This window comes from Theobroma umbraticum, unplaced genomic scaffold (assembly GCF_002168275.2).
Source record: "Theobroma umbraticum cultivar Fairchild unplaced genomic scaffold, ASM216827v3 scaffold_95.0, whole genome shotgun sequence".
Taxonomy (NCBI): Eukaryota; Viridiplantae; Streptophyta; class Magnoliopsida; order Malvales; family Malvaceae; genus Theobroma; species Theobroma umbraticum.
The window spans coordinates 3,028,910-3,055,750 of NW_018397257.1; the positions used below are offsets into that span (position 1 = coordinate 3,028,910).

The window sequence follows — 26,841 nt, forward strand, 5'->3', positions numbered from 1 at the left end:
TTCTAATCTTAACCTCATGGCACTTAATGACTTCAAGGTAGTTCCTAACCTTTATAATCTTGACACTCATGATGAAAATGATTATGCTTTTGATGAGTTGCAAGACATTTATGATGATCTTATGTTTGAATTTAAAAAAAGAATTTTAAAATACAAAGACATCATAAGAAAACTTAAAGTTGAGAATAAGAATCTAATTAAGTTGAGATTGAGAATCTAGTTAAGGCTAGAATTAAGCTGGAAAACAATAAGAAACGCATGCAAAATGAAGTTGACTTGTTGAAAAAGAATGATGATAATTTGATGACATTCTCCATGTTTCAAAATAACCAACAAAAATTGAATGATATGTTGGTATTGCAAAAAGCATTCTTTAACAAGGAATGGCTATGCTATGACTTTACATAAAAAGAAACCCATTTTAAGATTTTCTTTGTTAAGGAAAATGAAAAATATGATGGTTTTTCTAGATGAACTTCATGCCTTAAATTTGGACATTCTACTTTATCTTGCTTTTATAGAATTTTACACAAAGAGATAAAGTAGGTAGATATGTATGGGTTCCTAAGAGAACTAAACTTCCACAAGGTAAGGTGCTAAAAGTTATAAGGTTCATAAGAAAACCAAGGTTACTAACCGTAAATGACCCAAGAAAATTTGGGTACTAAAAACAAATGTTTAAGTTTTCCTTTTGTAGAAAGAGCATACATGATCTAAGTCAATAGCAAAAGAAAGAGGTAAATTAAATCATTCGTTTGTGATAAAGATCATTGAGCAATTTAGTGAATGATTAAAGAGGAGTTGATCATTGACATTGTCCTATGATAATTAAGCACTTGAAATCTTTAATAATGAGCTTTTTGAGATCTTAACAAATGGTGCTCTACATTATTGGTAATATCTCTCAAACACCATATTGATCTTGTGCTTAATGATGCTCTTAATTGTTTGCTTGAATGATTGAAACAGAGGATCATTATATGCCCCTCACTATAGTTAATATATTTTTGAAATTTGTGCTTAGTATAATTTGTTGATCATTTGATTAAATATTTATCTGAATATACTTGTATGCGTATATATGTGTATTTGTTAATTTCATTATCTGATTAATTAATTGTGGCATGTTGCATCACACATTGTTCATATCATACAGGCATACACTATGCACACAAGTCATCCTACACTAGGTCCTCCACCTTTTATATACAATTTCACAAGTTCAAAAATATTTTTTATGATTGTTTTTAAACATAAGCCTTAATTTGTGACAAATGAATTCTTGAAAATGAACTCTTAAACTAATGTGCATTTCCCCTCAAAATAATCTCCAAGCTTTCTCATAAAGCCAAAGTTCATTTAAGTCTGTTTTGAAAGCCAAAACAAATTTTTCAAGACAAATTTAAAAGACATAGTCGACTACTCTTGTAACTGAGTTGACTAGATTCGAGTTTAAAGTGCTTAGAAATGTGTTTCAAAAAAAAGATAGTCGACTATATGATTAAGAGGATCGACTAGCCTAAAAATTTAAGTGGCCCAAACATGCATATTTAAAAAACCATAGTCGACTTTAGCCTATGTACAATCAACTATATTGGTTTCTTAAATTCCTTGAATCCGTCACTCTTAAAAATTCATCCAATCTTCCTTAGATTCATCCTTTCATCCAAATTCATTTGCCTTCTCAAGTTCATCCTTTTTGAGTCCTCTAGATTCAAAGTATTCACTAAAACCTCCCAACCTTCAGTCACTATAAATAAAGAACTTTACTTGAAATCTAAATCATTTCAAAACCTAGAAAACCACTTTTATAGTTCATAGTCTAGCATCCAAAAGTTCTTCACAGTTGAATCTTCATATTCTTTAGTTGGTCATTGCTTCAAAATTTTCATTTCCTCAATGGCACTGTCGAAATGTCACAATGTTTTTGCTCAAAGGGGTCAATCAAGCTTTTCAAGTGCAAATTAATTTTAAGTGCTAAACTTTGCTAACTCAACTACTTTGAAAGATATCGAAATGGATTTGTTTCAAGAAAAGTCTACCATGATTGGGTAATTGATCTTAATTTTCTTTAATAGTTTGGTGTAATTAATGTTGATTTTCTTGATGAGTTTGGTTTTCCTTATATTGCAAAAGTTTGGAGTTTTGGGATGTTACAATTACTTAGGATTGAATGCTCCTATTTATGAGAAATTTGTTAGATTATTCTGCAGTAATGCTAGTACACAATATAAAGATGAAGATAATTAGGTTAGAACTTATGAGAAAGCATTCACTACTTAAATCATTGATAAAATACTTAAGATAACACCAAAGTTGATTAGGGAAGTTTTTGACTTGCATTGTGCACAAGATGCTATGACAAACATCAATGACAATTTAATAGCACAAGAATCAAAAAGAAAGCTTTATGTAAACAATGTGGGCACCCTTAATTCATGCACTACATTATCAATAATGGATAGGATACTCATCTTCTTATTAGTTGGACTTTGAGGTAGGTACCAAACATGCACTCATCAGTTTCTGGAAGGATTTATGGTTCATACATCACATTAAGCTTTAAACTCCTATAGAGCTTGCTCATTTTATATTCTCAAATATGAGGAAAGTTGTGGTAGGGACTAAGTCTAGTCTTATGTATGGCCAAGTCATCACTTAAGTATTTGCTCATTTTAACATTGATGTCTCTTTCATGGATGATGCTACTTCTCAACCCCAGATCAAACATCTTGATAGGATTACGATAGGTAGAATGGATTATGTAAAAGAAGTAGAGATTGGTTAGGTACATAATAGAGCTCATTAAGAAATTGATGATGATGATGATAAGAATGTTCCTCCACCAACTTTAACTAAACCATCCTCTGGTGCTATGTCTTTTATTTCTTCATATATTAATGCAAAACTTGATGCTATTATGACCACATTGGATGAAAATTCAAAGCAACTTGATGTTATGACTACATGTTTTGACAACTAATCAGCAAATCCAACTCATGCTCTAACATCAAGAGAAACTAAAGACTCATCTTGCACAACTTCTTTCCAAAGGAAAACACTAGCTAGGATGACTTGTACACCTTCACTCATGCATATCATTCTCATTGTTCAGCATATTGTGTGTGTGTGTAGTCATGAAGGACTAAAAATATTTAGTTTATAATGTTTTTAGTTTATATATATATATGCACACACATATATTTACACATATCAATGTGTGGCATTCATAATTGATTAATGATGTGCTCCTTAGTAACTTACTTAAAAAAATATGAAATGGAGATATATCTTGATCTGTTTATAATATCCTAATATATTCCATAATGTCTTAATTGAATATCTTACATGGAATTATATCTTGGTTGAAAATATCTATGTGCCTTCATCGTAATAGTTGAATATATTTCTTCATGCTTTAATTGAATATCTTGAGTAAAAATATATTATGACTCACTTATACGTATTGCTCTCTAGATATGCTAAATGAGGATATGTCCTTATGCTTTGCTTGAATATATATTGATTAGGATTATATCTTGATTTTAATGCTCTCATATTATGATGATTAGATATATTTCTTGATCTATTGATTGAATATTTGCATGGAAATATATTTCAATGTTTTGATTTGATGGCTAGAGATCATTATTGAACTTAATGCTTATACATACTTGATGATTATCACTAACCTTTGACTTTTGAATTTAAGTGCCTAAAACTCACACTTCTTAACTCTTTTGATATAACAAAAGGGGGGATAAGGTTTATGAGCACATTGAAATGCTTTTACATTAATTAAATTTGTCTTGAAAACATTTTTGAACTTTATGCCTAAATTGAGGGGGAGAATTTTCAAAGTTCATATTTATTTGTCATACCCTTCTCACTTTCACTTAAATGTTTTCAATAAGGGCATAGAGACTAATTAAGTTGGGGGAAGGTTTCAAGAATTTCAAATGCAATATGCTCATGTTTTTGTCATATTAAAAAGGGGGAGATTTTTAGTTTCAAGTTACATCATGTTTTAATCCCCTGAGGTTATATATATTTGCTTGAAAAGTTATGCATCATTAGAAAAAATCTTAAAAGCTTTCAAACATGCATATTTAGCTAAGAATGCAAGAGCAAACATACCTTCAAAAGCTTATCTTCAGTCTGTAGCTTCATTTTAGTGTTATATCAAGCTTATAAAGTTGAATACTCACTTTATTTAAGTTGATATTTCTTTTTTTACAAAACTTAAGCTAAAATATCTAGCATCCAACCTTTGTATAGGCATTCTTACTACCTTGTGCTCATCTTGTAAATTTCTAGCTTAACCTTGAAAAGCTATTTGTTAGGGTTTATGGTTGATCCTTTAAAAACAATTATTGATGGGTTATCCCTTAATCCCATTAAAAGCAAGAATCCCTTTGTGGATTATGTAAGGGTTTTTGTTTAATCTCATGAAAAAGCCGTTGTAATGGTTATAGCTTGATCTCGTTAAAAGAAAGAGTCCCTTTGAGGATTGTGTGGGGTTATCAATTTTTCCCATTTAAAAGTAAAAATCCTTGATAGTGGATTAAAATTCCTTAATTAAGAAGGGAGTGGATGTAGGTATCAAAAAAGTCGAACCACAATAAATTCTGTCTCTTTTTAATTTTTTTTCATTATTATTTATTACTTATATTTGCCTTAGGAAAATAGTTTTTATATTGATTTATTATTCTACTCTTAGGAAATATTTTTCCCTTTACTTCTCATAGTTAGCATTTAACTTGGGAAAAACATTTTAATTTAGCATATTATTTTTATGTTTAGCAATTTATTATTGAAAACTTATTTTTTTTCCTACTAGAAAATGTTTTTGGGTGATAAAGTTTTGAATTTTATACTTAGATTGTTAAAGATATTTTTAATATACCAATTCACCTCCCTCTTGGTATATTCCCTTTTGAAACTTCTACACTAATACAATCAATCCTTGAATAGCAGCATCGTGCAAAACTTAACTTCAAGGAGACCTAGTCGATCCTCAAGTCCAAAACTTCAAAGATGCACACTCTCTGAAGTTTGATCTAGTATAGGATGAATTTAGTCGACTATAAAAGCCCTAATTCAAGATTTTTAAAAAATTTAGTTAATCCTCAAGCTTCAACAATGAGCAGATTTCATTCAAACTTGTGTCCAACAGCTTTAAACATCCTTAGCACTATAAATAAAATTATTTGAGCCATTTTGAAACAATAGAAGACCACCATTAAAGAGGAAAACCCTAAAAGAGCTTCAAGCTTATTTTTCTTCTCTAGCTTTCATCTTAGTCTTCAAATAAGCATTTGAAAGCAAAAAAGCTCACTCCTTTGAAAACCTTTAAGCAAATTTTTCTAAGATCATTTCTTATCTTCATACCAAAGCTTAAACTTGTAGCATTCAGCCTTTATGAGGGAATCCTTGAATATACCTCTTTGTACTCATATCTTTGTAAAGTTTCTAGTTTAATCTTGGAAATCTACTTGTGGGCTTGTGGTTAAGCCCATTAAAAACCATTGTGGAAGTGTTTCGCTTGATCTTATGAAAAAGTTATTGTAAAGGTTTCGCTTAATATCGTGAAAAAGTTATTGTGAGGGTTACGTTTGATCCCTTAAAAAGTTCTTTTCCCTTAATGGATTCAAATTCCTTGGTGTTCCAAGAGAGTGGATTTAGGCAATAGTGAAAGCCAAACCACCATAAAAATCTTGTGTCTTGCTTTTAATTTTTCCACATTGCGATTTATTACTTGTTTTTGCCTTAAAAACACACTTTACCTTTAGTCATTATTTATGCTTTGTTTGTACTTGACTTAAGAAAAATATTTTACCTTTGTTTATTGTTTGTTCTTTGTAATTTGTTGTTAAAAACTTGCTTAAGAAAATCACATACTTGTTTTTGAATTCTTGATAGCTAAAAGTCTTGAGTTTACACTTAGTTTTCCAAAGAATTTTTAATATACCAATTCACCCCATCTTGGTATACTGTTCATTGAGACTTCTATACTAACAATTGGTAATAGAGCTCGGTCTCAAATTTTGTAGGTCTAACCGTATTTGAGAGATCCGTTGTGGAGGCTTAGATTGATAGAAATGGAGGTGACAACAACCGTACTTGGTGAACGAAAATCAATCTAAAGAGATCCATTGTCGAGGCTTAGGTTGATAGAAATAGAGGTGACAACAACTGTACTTGGAGAACGGCAATCAATCTAAAGACCACCTCTCCTTGTAGGTAATAATTATCCTTATTAGAAAAAGATAATGAAATTTTTTTTTTAATCTATGGATTTAGATGTGTGAAACATGATGTTAGATAGCCCTAATGTTCCATATAAGTTAGTAGAAGGAAAATTATTTATTAATCCTATAGATAAGTAGAGTGTAAAGATAATAAATTAGTCCAAACATATTGTAAAGCATATAATACCTTTCTTTGTGCTTTAAGTGCTAGTGAATTTAATAAAGTTTCTATCTGTGAAAATGCCAAGCAAAGTTGGGACACTTTGAGACCACATATGAAGGAACTAATCAAGTTAAGGAATCCAAAGTTGGGTTGCTTATTCATGATTATGAACTTTTGAAGATGAGAGAGAGTGACTAAATAAGTGAGATGATTGAAAGGTTCATTAACATTATAGAGAATTTGAAAGCTTTTGGGAAACTTCTTCAATGCCCAACTAGTGAAAAAAATCTTCTATAATTTAACTAAAACTTGGAGACCTAAAGTTGCTGCTATAAAATAAGCTAAAAATCTAAATGACATCAAAGCAAAAAAACTTATAGGACCCCTTCTCACTTATAAGTTGACACTTAAACATGATAGTGAGAGAGAATAGTTTAGGAAGGAATGAGTTAAACAAAAAAAAAATTGCTTTTAAGCCCATAGATGAAGAAGAAGAAAGACTTATAAAAAATGATAGTAAGAATGAGGAAGACATGGCCATACTAACTAGATAAAAACTATAGAAATAAAAAGCATAAAAAGAGAGATGTGCCTAAAGTGCAGCCTTCAAATGATCATTTGACATGCCATGATTTCGAAAGGCCTAAAGACACCAAATATGAGTCCCAAGCAAAAAGAAAGTCTCAAGAAATTTCAAGAAGAAGGCAATAATAGCAACTTGGAGTGATAATGATGATTCTCAAGATGATAAGGTTACAAACTCTTGTCTTATGGCATTAGATGGCTACAAGAAACAAAAAAAATGTTTGACATCAAGAGCACGACAAAATGGAAAATGGTACCTAGATAATGGATGCTCTAGACACATGATCGATAGATAGCAAGGAACTTTCAAAGAATTAAGACCAAAGAAGGGAGGTAATGTAACTTTTGGAGATGACTCAAAAGGTCACATTGAAGGTATTGGTACAATTAGTAAGAACTCTTCCTCTCAAATTGAAAATTTTTCATTTGCTAATGGACTTAAGCATAATTTGTTAAGTGTTAGTTAACTTTGTGACAAAGGTCTTAAAGCCATTTTTGAAGCCTTAATTTGTCATGTTATAGATCCTAAGACAAATAAAGTGGTTTCAATGGGTCAAAGACAAGGGAATACATATGTTATTTATCTTGATAAATTGTCTTCAAACAATGTACGCTTCATGGTGGCATAGGAAACTTGGACATGTTAGTTTAAACGCACTTGCTAAATTGTAATCCTCAGACTTGTAGTAGGACTTCCTAAGCTAAAATTTGAGAATAACAAACTTTGTGATGCTTGTGCAAAAGGTAAACATAGGAGAGTCTCATTTAAATCAAAAAATAATGTGACCATAATTAAGGCATTAAAACTTTCCGCATAGATTTGTTTGGCCCAAGTAAGACTACAAGCTTAGGGGCAAAGAACTATGGGTTGGTAATTGTTAATGACTATACTCGGTTTACATAGATTTATTTTCTTGCACACAAAGATAAAGCTATAAAAACATTTACATCATTTTGAAAGAGAGTTGACAATGAAAAAGGTATGCTATTTTAAATGCTAAAAGTGACCATGCCAAAGAATTTGTATACTTAGGCTTTGAAAAATTATGTGATAAAAATGGTTATGGTTATAACTTTTTCAACCCTTAAGACCCCATAACAAAATGGTGTAGTAGAAAAGAAAAATAAAACTTTAGAAGAAATGGCTAAGACTATGTTGTGTGAGAATAATTTACTTAGGTATCTTTAGGCTGAAGCCATTAATACTTCATGTTATATCATAAATAAAGTAATGGTTATATCAATGCCAAAGAAAACACCTTATGAGCTTCGCAAAGGTAAGCGTTAGCTTTATTTTTGTTTTGAAATGACAAAATTGGTTGGATAAATATGCTTTGAAAACGATTGAAAGATGTTTTCAAAGATGAAGAAAATCCTTAAACATGTTTTAAAGCTAAGCTTAAAAAGAAAGATATATTGAAATGTTAAGATTGATTGAATATGCTTTGAAAGTGAATAATAAAGATTTTGAACTTAAAGAAGTGTTTTTAAGTTTTACCAAAGATTTCTTATTTTCAAACTCAAGGTGCCAACCTAAGAATCAAATTCTCAAAAGCAAAGATTTGATCCTTAAATGAGAAGAAAGCAATATTTAGTTCTTTATCATAGGAAGAATTAATTCTAAAGATGGGAGAAGTTAGTTTTTGTAGAAAGCATTAGTGAAGAATCAATTTTGAAAGAAAAAAAAGTCAATTCTTAAAGCTATTGAAAGTGAGAGGAACCGATACCTCAAAGAGCAAGAATCGATTCTAGGAGAACAAAATGCATAAGGCAAAAATGTGAAGAAGAAAGAATCAGTTCTCCAACTAGTAGAAGCCATTTTTAGTGAAAAGTGAATTAACAAGCACAAGTCTGAAGATAAAGAATCAATTCTACATGGAGAATATATCAATTCTTGGAGCACCAGAAGCAAGAATTTGACACTTGATGACAAAGAAAGAGATGGGACGAATGGATAAGATTTGAACGTCAAAAGTCAAAATGAAATTCAAATTTGACGTCAGTTAACAGTGAAGAACAGACACCTCAAGGCAAAAGCATCGATTCTCCAAAAATGCAAAGGTATCACCTTTGAACCAAGTTATGGAAGAATTGACATCTCATGAAAGAAGAATAAATTCTCCAAAGACAAACAGTTCTAGACTTTACGAAGAACAGACATCTCATGAAAGAAGAATCGATTCTCCAAAGATAGAAAGCTTCAAACTTTATAAAGAACTAACATCTCAAAAAAGAAAAAATCAATTCTGTAGAGGCAGAAAGCTTCAGACTTTATAAAGAACTGAAAACTCATGATCAAAACATCGATTCTCCAAGTGCGACAAAAATGTGCAAGATGGCTAAAACATACAAAAACTTATTCAAATTTCACTCTAATAGGCAAGAAATCACATGGTTTATAAAGGTGTGATTTAAGAAAACGTGAAAGACTTTGAATCATCGTTGAAGAGAAAAATAGAGGAAAAACAATTAAAAGAGCTGTTAGTAAAAAAATCGTATCTTTGAGCAAGAGTAAAACCTAAAGATCACATTTTTATCCTTCAACTAATACTTTTTGAGCTTAAACCTTCTTTTATCATTAATTTCTTTTAAGAAATCTCTCTTCTTTCTGAACCTAAACTTCCTTACTAGCCTTATTAGAGGTTTTAAGAATCCATTATTGTATTGGTTATACTTCCAAGCAAAAGGTTGAAGAGTTTTGCTTGATCCTTTAAAAGGCTATATCTTGTGTAAAGGTTGTGCTTTAACCTAAACAAGGTGGCATTTTGGTTGAGGTTATGGCCAATCCTGTCAAAAGGCAAGTCCTAAAGGTTACGCCTCACTTTGTTGAAAACGCAAGTTGATAGTGGATTCAAACTCTTTATGCTATCAAGGGAAAGGACATAGGCATTAGAAGGCTAAACTTCTATAAAAATCTGATTGAGTACTCTTTGCCTTTCTGCACTTTGCTTATATGTTTCATACTTTGTTTTGCTATCTTATATTGTATTTTCAAAGTTCTTATGAAAATGGGGAAATTTCTAATTCATAACCAATTCACCCCCCCTCTGGGTTACTTTACTTTAAGCTTATCTTCCTAATAGCAAGAAACCCAATATAGCATAGTTTCATCCATTTGGTTACAAATGTTATGTATTAAACAATGGGAAAGATAATTTACAAAAATTTGATGCTAAAAGTGATGAAAGAATTTTTCTAACATATTGTCCATACTCCAAAGCTTGTAAAGTATTTAATAAGAGAACACTAGTGGTTAAAGAGTCAATACATGTGTTTTTTGATGATTCTAACCCTCCTTTTAGAAAGAAAGATTATGGTGATGATATAGGTATCCTTTAATAGCAAATTGAAAAGCTTAATCTTAATAGAGAAGGTTGCAAAGAAAGCGAAAAGGCAAGAAAAGAAGAAGAAAAACATATTGAACAAATCATTGAAGACAAAGACCCTAACTACCCCATTACGAGAAAAAATGTTGATGAAGGCAAGATCATTGGTGATCCCACACAACGGGTAAGGACAAGAGTAAAAGACAAACATGTTTGTCACTATGTTGCCTTTATTTCTTAAATTGAGCCTAAGAATATTGATGATGATTTAAATGATGAACATTGCATTTTAGTAATGCAAGAGGAACTAAATCAATTTGAAAAAAAGTGAGGTATGGGAATTAGTACCTAGACCACATGATTATCCTATTGTAGGAACTAAATAGGTGCTTAGAAATAAGATGAATGAACGGTATGGGAATTAGTATCTAGACCACATGATTATCCCATTGTACGAACTAAATAGGTGTCTAAAAATAAGATGGATGAACATGGAAATATAACGAAAAAAAAGGCTCGATTGGTGGCTAAGAGATATAGCCAAGAGAAAGGTATAGACTATGATGAAACATATGCATCCATAGCTAGTTTAGTGGCCATTAAGATGTTATTAGCATGTGCATGTTACATAAATTTCAAATTGTTTCAAATGGATGTTAAAAGTGCTTCCTAAATGGGAAAATTAATCAAAAGGAATATGTAGAGCAACCATCTAGATTTGAAAAGTCCAACCTTTCCCAACCATGTATTTAAACTAAAAAAGGCTTTATACGGTCTAAAACAAGTAGCTAAGGCTTGGTATGAAATACTTTCAAAATTTATAATAAACAAAGACTTTGATAGAGGTAAGGTGGATAAGACACTCTTCATTAAATGAAAGGGAAAAGACATTTTAGTAGTACAAGTATATGTTGATGACATAATTTTTGGTGCTACTAATGAATTTCTTGGTCAAGAATTTTCCAAAGTAATGTATGAAGAATTTGAAATGTGCATAATAAGTAAGCTAAATTACTTGTTAGGATTGCAAATAAAGCAAAGAAAAGATGGTACATTTATCAATCAAGCCAAGTACACTAGTGACATGCTCAAGAAGTTTGAAATAGTGGGAACTAGATCTTATTCCACTCCAATAGGCATATCTAGAAAGCTAGACATTGATGAGAGAGGTACAACTATTGATCTAATAACTCTATAATATAGAGTTATTTGGACTTAATTATGATAATAATTTAGAAAGTTCTTGTAATAATATATAGAAATTAGTAGATTTTATTTAATCATTTAAAGTTGGTTAATTAGGTGAGTCAATCTAATCTTAGTTAAATTTACACATAAATTGATGTTAATGTGCCTAAGATATGCTATTATTGATTAATTTTCTAATTCTATATGTATACAATTAAAAGGATGAAAAGTTGTTAAGATGTGTGTTCATGAGAAGCAGACGTTGACTGCACATGTCTCAATATTTTGACCATAACTTTCTCTAATGAACTCCAAATTAGGTGATTCTTGGAAACTTGAAATATAAGAGAAAAATCTACAACTTTCATGTTTACTACTTTGCCCAATTTGAGTTTAGAGGTAATTAAAAACCTTGTCATAGTTAAAGCACTACAGTAGTCCAAGAAAAAGGAAGCAAACCCACGGCCTTGAAGAAGGTAAGCCATGGCACCTTGACATGAATTCCATGTTTTGTTCACCCTTAAATGATTGAGGCCACAACACATCTACTGCTGATTAGAAATCCTTGTTGATTCAGACTTCTTTCTTGACGCGAACTTGAACCTATATTTGCAACTTTTCAAAGGATTTTTAGAGGCACGAAAAACATAAGATTTAGAGCTAAGATTCAACCACAAAATCATTAAAGAAAAGTCTCATTAAAGTTGAAAAGAAATTGAAAGATTGAAGAAAATTTGGAAATCAAGATTTCAACTCTTAAAGTTTTTTTATTTTTTTTATTCTTTATTTGTCTTGGTTTGGTTTCAGAGTTTAAACTTTATTTGATGATGCTTTGTGAGATTATGAGGGACTAATTTTGTTATCTAAGATTATGATTGAACTCAATATATAGTCTAAATTATTTATTTCTATCTAGCTTATGTTTGATGGCTTTAAGCTGCTTCTTCTATTCTATTCTTAATGCTTCCTAATTACGTTATCACCAATTAGATTGAATTGGAAACCTAAGTTAAACCTTGATGAAGGAGATTTAGGGAAGACCTTGAATAGAATAGCGTATAACCAAATGTACTTAGTTAATTAGGTGGTTTGATTTTCACATAGGGTAGACATATACCTATAAGCTATATGTAGCCAAGATTAAAGCATGAACTTAATGAATCTCTCTTTAATTTAATTTAATTTGCATAGGCATATAGTAAGTTAATTGAGAGAGATATTTTTATAAGAAAATTGACAGAGACTTGTAAATAATTTAAAACTCTAAATTAGCAACTTAATCCATTGAAGTAAGTTAAAAGAGGGATACACTATTCAAATGAAGTGTTGAGGGATATCATAATCTTAGGTCTAGTATTTTTAAAACAAATTTATCAATTTACTTTGTATTAGTTTGAGTTTTAGCATGTTTGATTTAATTTTACTTTTTAATAATTTAAATTTGGTTATTTGAATAAGATCACAGTGTGCTAATTTTAGTAGTTAACAGTAAGAATTAATTCAATTCTCTGTGAGATTGGCATTCTACTTTTCACTATATTGCTTTTTTAACGATACATGCACTTGCATGGATAATCCGACAACATGACCCTAAGCTACATATAGATCAATGATAGGTTCTTTGCTTTATCTTACCGCTAGTAGACCCTACATAAGCTTTAATGTAGGGTAGTGTGTTAGGTTTCAATCATCACCTAAAAAGTCTCACTCAAGTGCTATCAAAAGAATATTTAGATACCTTCATAACACACCTAACTTAGGTTTATGGTACCTAAAGAACTCATCCTTTGACTACACTCTTACTCAAATGCCGATTTTGGAGGATGTAAAGTTGATAGAAAAAGCACATCTGAAACTTGCCAATTTTTAGGAAAAATGCTAATATCATGGTTTTCCAAGAAGCAAAATAGTGTAGCCTAATCCACAACTGAAACCAAATACATAGCAGCAGATAGGTGTTATGCTCAAATTCTTTAGATGAAACAATAATTAGAGGACTATGGTTTACCAATGGAAAAGATTCCCATTAAGCGTGATACTACTAGTTTTATTAATCTCACCAAAAACCTCATCCATCACTCTAGAACAAAGCATATTGAAATAAGACATCACTTCATTAGAGATCATGTACAAAAAGAAGATGTAGTCGTAGAATATGTAAGCACTCAAGATCAACTAGTTGACAATTTTACTAAGCCATTAGATATAGAAGCCTTTTTCAAAATTAGAGGAGCACTAGGTATTACGAATATGTCACGACTAATTGACAAATCTATGTTTTGACTTATATAGGTACTAGTATACTTGATTTTTTTCCTTTTTTAATTGACTCTTTTATTGTTGCTTGACTATTCTTGTTCATGTTTATGTAATTATGTATGGCTTATTCTTACTTATGCTTATCTATGTATGTATATTTATATTTGAACCTAAAAGATAAAATGACTACATTTTTGCATACACACACACACATACATATATACATACTTATGTGTGGCATTTTTTATTTATTCACGATATATTGATATATTCCATAATGCCTTGATTAAATATCTTACTCTTACACATCATGTTCACATCATGTGCATACTTATAAATGCTTTATACTTGATTGTGCTTTTTTTTATATGCATATCCAACTTGAACTTAAAAAATGAAACGTTCACACTTTACTTATAAATGCATATCTATATGTGGCGTTCTTGATAAGGACATGTAATGTCCCTTGATTGCAATGGTTGAATATATTTCTTCATGCTTTAATTGAATATCTTGAGTAGAAATATATTATGACTTGCTTATACATTTTACTCTTTGGATATGCTATATGAATATATTTCCCTTTTGCTTTGATTGAATACATATTGATTGGAAACATATCTTGATTTAATACTTTCAAATTATGATGAATGGGTATATTTCTTGATCTCTTAATTGAATATTTTGCACAGAAGTGTATCTCACTGTTTTGATTTAATGGTTAGAGAAGATTATTAGACTCAATGTTTATTTATACTTATTGATTATCATTGATCATTGTCTCTTGAATTTAAGTCTCTAAAGGTCACACTTCTATTCCTTTTTTATATAACAAAAAAGGTAGAAGGTTTATGAGCACATTGAAATGCTCTTATCTTAACTTAAATTTTTTTTCTTGAAAACATTTTTGAACTTTATGCATAAATTGAGAGGGAGAATTTTTAAAGTTTATATTCGTTTCTTATATCCTTCTCACTTATACTTAAATGTTCTCAACAAGGGCATAGAGACTAATTAAGTTAAAGGGAGGTTTCAAGAAATTTTAAATGCAATATACTTATGTTTTTGTCATACCAAAAAGAGGGAGATTGTTAGCCTTGAGTTGCATCATGTTTTATTTGATAAAACCTATACATTATCTTGAGCTTAATGTTAAGCATTTGAAATTGTCTCAAATATATGTTTAATCCCCGAAGGTCACATAATTATTTGAAAAGCCATCAATCACTAGAAAATATCATAAAAGCTTTCAAACAATGCATACTCAACTAAGAAAACAGAGAGCAAACATGTCTTAAATTATTATTTGATTGTAGGAACAAGACAAGGAAGAAATAGCTCTAAAGAGGCTCTAAAAAGCTACAAAAAGCTTAAGACACAAGTCAAAAGCTGACCTTAGAGAAGTTCAAGTTGATCAAAAGGTAGAAAACGTGCAAAACTTGAAGAATATTAAACCATAGTCAACCTTGGAATGCCTGTAGTCGACCTTGTTCCAGAAAGCTCAAGAAAATAAAGAACTGAACAGACATAGTCCACCCCAACTCAAGTATAGTCAACCTTGACAAGTCAAAATCATGAGAAAAAGGACTTTACACAACCATAGTCAACCCTAGCAAAAGGGTAGTCAACTAGCACAACCTAAACTTGCAAAAATCATGCTCTCGGGAGTTGGATTGAATAAAGAAAGGTTATACTCAACTATGAAACCTGATTTGAAAATTTTGAAGAACATAGTTAACCCTAAAAGTGTTATAGTCGACCCTCAAGCTTCAACAATAGTTAAATTTGATTCAAGCTTGTGTCTAACGACTCAAACTTCACACCAACTATAAATAGTTATTTGGAAGAAAGATAAGATCTGAGACAAAGTTTCAAACCCTAAAAAGATCACCAAAAGCTTATCCTCACTTTCTAGCTTCATTTTAGTCTTCCACCAAGCTTAGAAAAGTTCTATACTTTTTTCATTCAAGCTGAAATTTCTTCTCTCACTATATTCAAGTTTAAACTCCTAGCACCCAACTTTTGTATAAGCATTTTCTTGCTAAACTTTACACTCCATTGTAAAGGTTCTAGCTTAACCTTGAAAAGCTATTTGTGGGTTTATAGTTGAGCTCGTAAAAACCATTGTTGAAGGGTTTTGCTTGATATCATGAAAAGGCATTGTAAGGGTTTCGTTTGATCCCGTAAAAAGCTATTGTGAGAATTTCGCTTGATCCCATAAAAAGTTCATTTCCCTTATTGGATTTGAAATTCTTTGGTGTTCCAAAAAAGTGGATGTAAGCTCTAAAGAAAGCTGAACCACTATAAAAATCTTGTGTCTTGTTTTTAATTTTCCACATTGTGATTTATTGTTTGAAATACAAAGACATCATATCTAAACATAAAGTAAAGAATGAAAATCTAGTCAAGAGTAAGCTTGATCTAGAAAATATCATGAAAGGCATGTAAAATGAAATTGACTTATTGAAAAAGAAAGATGATGCTTGCATAACACATTCTCTAAGTTTCAAGATAGCCAACAAAAATTGAATGATATGTTGGAGTTGTAAAGGGCTTTCTTTAACAAAGAAGGGTTAGGTTATGATTTCACACAAAAAGAAACCCATCTTAAGAATTTCTTTGTTAAAGATAATAAAAAGTATGATGGTTTTTTTATATGTATTTGTTGCTTTAAATTTGGACACCCTACTTTATATTACCCTTTGAAAAATGTCTCACAAAGAGACAAAATTGTGAAGTATGCATGGGTTCTATAATAAATTTTTAATATGAGAAGTGCAGAATATTTTTAATATGATTAATTGACATCCTGAACAAGCATGGGCACTAATGAATGTATGCTTCTAGAAATTATCAGTATTGTATACATACATTGAACAATTACCTAAATACTCAGACTTCTCTAGTTCCATAAATTTTTTTAATATTATATTAAAATATTGAATACTCATTTTAACACTCCTTGATTATATGCTCATGATTTATTTCCAACCTCTTGATCTCATGATCCATCTAAGGGAAGGTAAGATTATGCTATAATGTATTTATCCACTTTACCTACTCACCTGATTGTATCATGCACATCTCATTGGTGTTGAATTAAAGAATGGTTAAGAAGAAGTTGATCATTGACCTTGCCCCGTAATTCATGAGTACTTGAAGTCTTCAGGAATGAGCTTGATGGAAATTCAACAAATGGTGGTAATATCTTTCAGACACTATATTAATGTTGTGCTTGATAATGCCTAACAATTGTGCTTAAGTGATGAATTATGCCATGACTATGCTTCATTTTTTTTCTTATGTGTTTGTGTGTGTGTGCTTATTGATTATTCAGGTAGTTATGTATCTGAATATAATTGTATGAATTTCTATCTTTTTAATTGATTGATTCTATCACTTGTTGATTAATTATTTGATTGCTTGTATAAATATATCTGTGTATATATGTGTGTTATTATACTATATCATGTTGCATTATACATTGTTCATATCATACATGCATACACTACACCTACAAGTCATCCATCTCTAGGATTTCCATCATCCTTCATGAGTTTTCAAAATTACATCTTTTACAAGCTCAACAATATGCTCTTGATTTTTCAAAATAGAAGCCAAAATTGGATTTTTAAACGAATATAGTCGACTATTCTATCAAAAGGATCAACTAGCCTTGGAGTTTTAAAACTCAAAAGTCAAAGTTACAAAGCCAGAGTCAACTAGGTCACTAATAGGATCGACTACCTAGTGAATCAATAGTCAAGTTTGCAACTCTTAAAAAGCCAAGATCAATCCTCACCATCCACTAGTTGATCCTTATAGGTTTTTCTTTAAATGTTTGAACTTTTCATTTTTTCCAAATTTATCTAATCCTTCAAAGATTCATTCCCCACTCTAGGTCCATTCTCTTTAGATTTTTAAGATTCAAAGTGCCCATTCAAAATCCCTAATTTCCATCCACTATAAATAGGGTAATTTTGTTCATTTTCAAATCATTCTAAACCTAGGAACTTAGTTCTACAATGAATAGTCAATTCTCCAAGTTTCATACTTATCCAAGCTCTTCATAGTCTATTATCCTCTGCTTCTAATCGATTCTCACTTCAAAATTTCTATCAAGAGTCACTCATAACACCACCAAAACATTACAAAATGACTGCTCAAAGTGGTCAAACAAGCTCTTCTGTTACAAGGTTTCAAGATGAAAATTTTCCTGATGTTGATGCTTACAATTGTTACAAGAATCTCTTTGCTTCAAGGACTGTCTACCATGGTTGGGTAATTGATCTTAAATTTCTTTAAAAGGTTGGGTTTCCTTACATTGAGAACTTGAAGAATTTAGGTTGGTATGATTGTCTAAGTTTGAATATCCCTGTGTTTAAGAAACTGGTTAGCGTCTTTTATAGCAATGCATTTATGAATTGTAAAGATAAGAATGCACTTCATACTTATGAGAATGCTTTCGCTATTTATATTATGGGTACATTGTTCAAGATAACTACTGAACTAATTAAAGAAGTTTTTAGACTTCATAGTACACTTGTTGCAATGACTTGTGTTAGTGATGGTCTGACAGTGGAATCCCTAGAGCAAGAACTTTATGTGAACAATCTTGGTACTCCTAAATAAGTTACTAGGTTATCCATAATGGACAAGATTTTGCAATTTGATTATTACTTAGACTTTGAGACTAGTGCCTAGCTAACACTCATCTATGTCTAAGGAAGATCTTTGGTTCTTTCTTCACATTAAGCTTCAGACTCTTCTTGATCTTACAAGCTTCATTTTTACAGATATTGGGAAAAGTTGTGATAGGGACTAGATCTAGTTTAATGTATGGACAAGTTATCACTCGATTGCTAACTCACCTAAACAATGATACATCCTTAGATGATGCCATCACTCAACCCAAAATCAAGAGCCTTAACAAGATCACAATTGCTAGAATGGGGTGTTAAGGATGACAACGGTAGATAGGTTCACAAAAGAGCACATCAAGCTGAGAGTGATGATATGGATGATGATGAGGAGATCCATCCTTAAGCTTCCACTGAACCACCATCCAGTGTTATGCTTTTTAGTTCAATTGGTAATTGAGTACAAATACAAGACTCGACGAGATTATGACTATTTTGGAGGAAAATGCTAGACATCTTGATCTTTTTCAAGACACTCATGAAGAGAGATCTGATGTTATTCAGCATGCTATGGATGCACACTTTAATGACATGGATCAACAAATGAGGCATATGCTTGAGCATCTACAATCTTTTAAAGCTCATTATGCAAAATTCCTTCCTATAGGAGGATCTTAGCTTAGATGACTTGCACACATCTTATTCATGCATGTCATATTTACCTTAGCTTGCTTTATTATATGTGTATACTCATGGATACTTTTATATGCCTTGGTGTGCTTACGTTTATCTTTATGTTCTTTAGCTTAAATGATGTAATGCCCACATGATTTTGCTCTTATATACATATATCTATATGTGGCATTATTAGTTTAATATATATTTGCTCTTGATTGAATATTTTCTTATGTTTTGATTGAATATATTGAATGGAAATATATCATTACTTTGGATTGATGGTTCGGAATGTTGATTTTATTGCTTATATATTTGATTATTATCACTAACCATTGTCTCTTGAGTTTAAGTGCTTAAAGCTCACTTTTCTTAACCATTTTGATATAACAAAAAGGGCAAGAAGGTTCATGAGCATATTGAAATGCTCTTGAGTTATTTAAAGGCTAAAACTTATTTTGAAAACATCATGCATATGTTGAAAGGGAGAGCATAGGTTTCATATTTTTATTTACCCTTCTCACTTAAACTTTAATATTTTTATTTACCCTTCTCACTTAAACTTTAATATTTTTATTTACTATTCTCACTTGAACTTTAATGCCTTAAATGTTTTCAAACTAGGGCATAGAGACTAATAGATTTAGGGGGAGCTTTCAAGAGATTTCAAATGCAAATATGCTCATGATTTTGTGATATCAAAAAAGGGGAGATTGTTAGCATTGAATTAACATATGTTTTGATTTGACAAAATAGCATGACATCTTGGTTTTAATGACAAGCATTTCAAATTGTCTAGATCATATTTTTAGCCCCCTAAGATCATACAATTATTTTTGAAAAGTCATGCATCATTAAAAAAAATCAAAAGCTTTTAAACGTTGAATATTCAGCTAAGGAAACAAAGAGCAAACATGCCTTAAATTGATTTTAGAGCACAAGGAAAGAGCAAGGATGAAATATCTAAAATGAAGTGTCAAAATGATAAGAAATCTTAAGGAAACAAAGCTCCAGTCGATCCTAGAAAAGCATCAATCAATCCTACGGCAGAATGGGCAAAAACGAACATGGAAACATGATTCAAGCTAGCCACAATCGATCATCTAAAAGAGGTAGTTGATCCTCAAGTAGTATTCACAAAAAACTCAAACTTTTGTGAAGCTATAGTCGATCTTCCTTAAGTGCTAGTCAATCCTTGACTGGAATAAAATGAAAAACCAAGCTGGAATGAGCTATAATAGATCTTGATCACATAACAGTCGACAAACAAATAGTAGCATCATGCAAAACTAAACTTCAAGGAGACTTAGTCAATCCTTAAGGCATGGTAGTCATACCTCAAGTCTAAAACTTCAAAGTTACACACTCTTTAAAGTTGGATCGAGTATAGGATGAATTTAGTCGACTATAAAAGCCCTAATTCGAGATTTTTGAAGAATATAGTTGATCTTAAGAGCGTGTAATTGATCCTCAAGCTTCAAGAACAAGCAAAATGGATTCAAACTTGTGTCTAATGGTGCCAAACATCCTTTGCACTATAAATGGACTTATTTGAATCATTTTGAAACAAGAGAAAATCGCCATTAAAGAGAAAAACCCTAAAGAGAGCCTCAAGCTTATTTTTCTTCTCTAGCTTTCATCTTAGTCTTCGAACAAGATTTGAAAGCAGAAAAGCTCACTGCTTTGAAAATCTTTGAAAAAAGTTTTCTGAGATCATTTCTCCTTTTCATACCAAAGCTTAAACTTGTAGCATTCAGTCTTTGTGAGGCAATACTTTGCTATACCTTTGTGTATACATATCTTTGTAAAGGTTCTAGCTTAACCTTGCAAAGCTACTTGTGGGTTTGTGGTTAAGCTTGTTAAAAACCATTGTTGAAAGGTTTCGCTTGATCTTGTGAAAAAGCTATTGTAAGGAATAGGGTTTTTCTTGATCACAGGAAATAGCTATTGTGAAGGTTTTGCTTGATCCCTTAAAAAGCTCATTTCCCTTAATGGATTTGAAATTCCTTAGTGTTTCAAAGGAGTGGATGTAAGCACTATAGAAAGCCAAACCATTATAAAAATCTTATGTCTTTCTTTTAATTGTTTTGCATTGTGATTTTTCACTTGCTTTTGCCTTAGAAAAATATTTTACCTTGATTCATTATTTATGCTTTGTTTTCACTTGACTTAGGAAAAATATTTTACCTTTTGTTTATCACTTGTTCTTTGCAATTTATTGTTGAAAACTTGCTTAAGAAAATCACATACTTGTTTTTGAATTCTTGGTTGCTAAAACTCTTGATTTTATACTTAGTTTTCAAAAGAATTTAAATATACCAATTCACCCTCTCTTGATATATTGTTCATTGAGACTTCTATACTAACAAATATTTTCTTTACTTGCCAAGTGTGGCCAATTCTTCTCCACAAGAATATTTGTCTTTAACTTCTCCAAGCTTTCCTTAAATTGACAAAAAAATTCTCACATTATCTCTCGAAATATCTTTTTGAATTTCCTCCTCATCATCTCTACCCTCAAGATGAAAGTCTTCAATATTCTTTTGATTTTCCTCCACCAAAACATCAAATCAATTTGGAGATCCTTCAACATTAATCCTTCCTAATTTGTTAGCTTTTGTCCTTAATCCTCTCCACCTTTGCTTCTTCACCAATTAGACCTCCCACTTCTACCTTGGCCATTACCATACCCTGTTTCAAAAGACAATTTTCCTTACAATGACCAACGATTCCACAGCCAAAGCTATTGGTCCCATTGGAGTGCTAGAAGGGGGCTAAATAGTACTTAAAAATTTTTAGTCAGTCCTTTAAAGCTTGTAAAGCTCTTAATCAACTAAATGATAGGAAGGTCTAAAGCTTGTTAGAATTATAAGACACCAAGTAAGGAAAGGTAAAGAGAAGTGGACAATGCAAGAGTATTTATAATGGTTTAGTTTACTTGACCTACATACACTACCTTGATCTCCCAATCAAAGATTTTTAGCCCAACTTCACTATACCAATGGAATTAACAACTTTCACCAAGCTTTTACAAGGTGATCCTATAACTCAAGCTTTATTCCCTTACAATAAGCTTTAAAGTGCTTCTCACACTCTAATTTTCTAAGAAAAAGAAGAAAAAAAAGTACTACTAAGAGTTTTTACAAATCTAGAAAGATTACAAGCAAGCTTAAACACTTTTTCTAATATAAGAATGAAGAACAAGTGTTTTTGGTGAAGAATATTTAGCTTTTTGCTCAAAATGGCTCTTTTTTAATTCAAAACTATCTCTTTGACAGTTGAAGCTTCCTTTTATGCTTGAGGAGTCAGATTTTTATGTTGGTGACAGTTTCTAACCATTGGAGACAACTCTAATGTCATTCTAGCTATTTTTTTGTCGTCTAGAGCTTAAATTCAAATAGATAGACAAAGTTCGACTAACTGGTTATAGATAGCTCTAACCGATTACAGCTTCTCTGCCTTGGACTGTCTCACTACTATGTGCTCTGCGTTAACCGATTACAGGAGATTTTAACTGACTAAGAAGTCTCTGTCTTCAAGCTTCTCTACTTCAGCAAACTTCTTTTATTTGGTTAACTCTTCCTTTAACTGATTAAGCATTCACTTCCTTTACCCTTAACTGATTAACAGAAGCTCTAATCAATTATAAAATTTTTGAATTTGAATTTTCTTTTTTTGGCTCCCTTCAATGGTCAGAATTATTTTAAATTCGAATTTTGGCACTTTGAGGTTCTTCAAATCTTGTGCTCTAGCCGATTAACCTCATGCCTTAATCGATTAGCACACCTCTGTTTTGCGTTGTCTAGCACCTCCTTAATCAATTAAGTCTCATGCTAACTGATTAAGATTTTTCTAGTTTGCTTCAACTTATAGCCCAACCATTCCTTAACTGATTAAGGCTTTTGCTAATTAGTTACGAAACCCTTATCTTCACTAACACTTTTCATCTTTCCCACTTTCATTGATTAACCTATCTATTATATGACCTTGTTTTTAATTATTCATTTTATTGAGGGAATTAACTTAATTCTGTATACTTAAATAATGAAGTTAGACATTAATGAATGAAGAATGTTTAGTAATTATCAAAAACATATGGAGTCAACGAAAGCAAACTATGTGGATGGCTTCATATTCAACAACTTGAATAATTTCTCCAATTTTAACCTTGGAAACCAAGGGTTTACAGAGATCAACTTCAACACAAATTCTAGCAAATTTACCTTGGATTGCCAAGCTGGTATCTGCATCGAGCTTTAAAGGTTTTCCAATAAGCTTGCCAATAATCATCAACAAATCCTCACTAAAATTTTCAATAGGGAGTTCCGGGCGTCTAATCCAAACGGTCGTTGTCCCAGCAGTAGTAGTAAACAACCTAAAGTTCGGTTTCCATCGTTACACTATCAAGTAGTGGTCTAAAATTTTCCAAGGTCTTTTTGTGAGCACTTCGATCATATAATTTTTTTCCTCAAAACTTGACAATATAATAGCCAAGTCCCAAGTCGATAAATTCTGTATCTCCTTCAAGGCACCAGAGTTTAGAAACTTTATATTGAAGAAAAGAGAAACTGAAAGATTTCCCCTTAGTTTAATAATAAGAGAAGAACACCACGGTCGTGGTAGCATATTCTTCCGGTCTCATCTATATATGTACATGAGGGATAGACTCCATCGGATCATCATCAAACCACTCATCATCGACATTAAAAATGATTTTCTCAATATTCCCCATAGCCACAGCATCATCTATGTCTTTCTTCCCGTACAGCAGAGTCTATTTGAAAGACTTTGCAGGAGGATCCTGGCTTGTTACATGCTTACCACCATCATTGATCACTTTAATCTTCTTAGTGCTTGTCTCCAGGTGATCCACTTCCTTTTGTACACGGAGGCTTCTCCAGAGCTTGAACGAGAGCCATTCATACTAATTTGTGCTCATATGCCTTTAACGTACCCAAAGAACCACGTATCCTTTCATTTGTATTCAAAAAGTCTTTATATTCTTTTAGTGTATCCACATAAGTCCTTAACTCATAACGAAAATTTCAAATCAAACTCAAAAGATTGAGATCAAGGGCGACTAATGATATCTTAAGAGAAGCTGCAGCTAAAACTAAAGGATTTTCTGGAAGGGAAATAACCAAACTGTTCAAGCAGCTGTATCTGAGAGTGAGAACTGTGTGCTTGATCCAAGCCTCTTTCATGAAGTGGTAGATTATAAGGTTGCAAAACATCAACAGAGAAGAAAACTGGCTACTGCAGATGGAGATCGTGTTGGATTAATGTTTTATTCCATGCAGAATTTTAATTAATTGCCAAAAATTGGCTAACTGTTAGTTTTTAACTGATTTTTAAACTCATTTTTTTAAGCTTACAGCGTAATGTTGTCATTATTTCTAATGGGACTGGGAAAGTAGGGAGGGTCTCAACACATCCATTATGAGGGGAAGTTATTTATAAGTGTTTTTCTTTTAAAAAAAATTACAATAAAAAATTAACGATAGTCGACTGGTGTTTTCTATTATTTATATAACATATAACGTGATTTGATTACATGATCACATATCAATTGAGGTGATTTCTTTTTTTATTTATCTCTTTCACACTAATCACATGGCATTTGATATAGTCATCTCAACTGTCGCATGAGCGCGTCATCATGTCATATGAATAAAAAAATATCAATCGATATTAAGTTTGATGATCGTGAATTAAGAGTTTTTGTATGTATAATAATAAAAATAGAAATTTTTGAGATATAAATAAAAAAGTAAAGACTTGTTTCGGTATAATAAAAATACAAGAACTCAGTTGCATAAACTGAATTAATTCAGGACCTTTGTACAAGCCAAGTTAATACTAGGATTTTCACAAATAACATGTAAAATTCATACATCTTTCAAATGGAAAAGACTTGGAACGGCATCCTTTAAACGGCCAAGTGTGAGGTGAATACCTCCCATTAATTAAAGCTCGCCCGGAGAGAAAAGGGGAAGATGAAAGGTGCAGAGATTTCGATGAAACCCAGCAACACTAGCCAAAGCCAATCCCAGCGCAAGACTGAAAAGCCCCCCTTCAGACCTGCAGAAGACGACACCAAGCCTCCTCTTCAAGACCCAGTAACCACTCCTCTCTCTCTCTCTCTCTCTGTGCATCAAAATTAATCGAATTTGAGCTCTTCTGTTTTTAATGATATATGGTTTTATTGGTGGCAGATACTGAGATCAGACCCCAATGAGACAGAGGAAGCAGTGCTGCGATTGCCTCCTCTTCCTTCACTCAAATGAACCCATCAAACTCAGATTCACCGCTGTTTTTCTTTCTCCCTTCTGTTGGGTTTGTTCGGTGTCCATGGATTTTGGCTTGCTACCTTAATGGACTGTAAAAGTTTCTCTCTTCTTCCCCCACCCCCTGCCCCCTTTTATTTTTTTTTGTTTAATTTTAAAGGTTTGGGTTGAAATTGCTTGACTTGGTAGCTCTGCTGGTGCTAAAACAGAGAGTGTAATGGCAGCAGCAGCGTTCATAGATGCAAGGGATTTATGTTTCAATCTTCCAATTTAGGGTGAAGGTAACAATTTGCAGTGTTAATTATATCAGTGTAAAGGGAGATTTTTATTTGCAATTTTTTTTTAACTATAATCTGGAAATATTTATTCAATTACAACAAAAAATTATGTATAAGAATCACTATCTATAAGTATAAATTTCATCTGATATTTTGATAGATTCTATACGATTTATCATTCTGATTAACTAATTTATGACTCAAAAAAATTAACTAATTATGATGCAATAATTGTAGAACATATGCTCTCCAAATTGTATGGATGAAAGCGTTCGATATTTGGTTATTTTGTGATAATAGGATAAGATAGTAGTGAAATTATCATTATAATATTACTTTAATATTTAATTAATAAGAATAAATTTAAAATAATCTAAAAAATAAATGATAAAATATATTTTATTATAATTTAGTGTCTATTTTTGTCAAAAGATAAAAATATCTTTTATTATAACTTAATATTATTTATACTATAAACAAAATGATCTTTTATTATAATTTAATAATATTTTATCAAAATAAAAAATGGTATTTTTTATAATTTAATAATAATTTAAATTTATCTTTTGTCAAATTGTTTGAATTGAATGATTTAAATGACTTAAATTATTTGGATTCAACTTATTTCAAATTTAAATTATTAATTTTAAAAAAAATCAATTTAAATTCAAATTTAGGCATCAAAAACAATTTGACAACTCGAGTGAATTCGAGTTTCATTTTATATTTAATTTTACTTAATATTATAAAAATATTTATATTTTAATATAAATATCACAATCTCATATTAATAAAAAATAAAATAAATTATGAATATATAAACATAAATATTTCACTAACTATCAAATATATTTTTTGAGGTAAAATATTTTTATTTTTTAAAATTTTGATCAAATTATACAAAAATTTTTTAATTTTTGAAATAAATATTCTATCTCAATAAAATATTTTTTATTAGACATGTAAGTTTAACTGTTGATAGTATTTTCATCAACTTATTAATGTAATAAAGATAAAAGAATAACTTTATCTTTAATTAAATTTTATAAATTATTATTATATTTTTGATTAATTAAACAAAAGGGAAGCATCGGAGAGCCTCGATAGAGCTCCTCAAAGGAACACTAATGCTCCCTTAAATAACCCCAAATCAGGCTTTCCAGCGGTGCACCAATGCTCCCCTTTCTTG

The 26,841-nt window shown here is 31.2% G+C and overlaps 1 protein-coding gene across 1 annotated transcript; it reads left to right on the forward strand.

Annotated features, from left to right (window-relative positions):
• Nucleotides 1-24,877: 24,877 nt before the first annotated feature.
• LOC110412785 (uncharacterized) lies at nt 24,878-25,818 on the forward strand. The gene is made up of 2 exons (XM_021423407.2): nt 24,878-25,206; nt 25,303-25,818. Exons 1-2 carry the CDS (start codon nt 25,084-25,086, stop codon nt 25,372-25,374), a joined length of 195 nt encoding a protein of 64 aa, XP_021279082.1. The 5' UTR covers nt 24,878-25,083; the 3' UTR covers nt 25,375-25,818.
• The last annotated feature ends 1,023 nt before the right edge of the window (nt 25,819-26,841 follow it).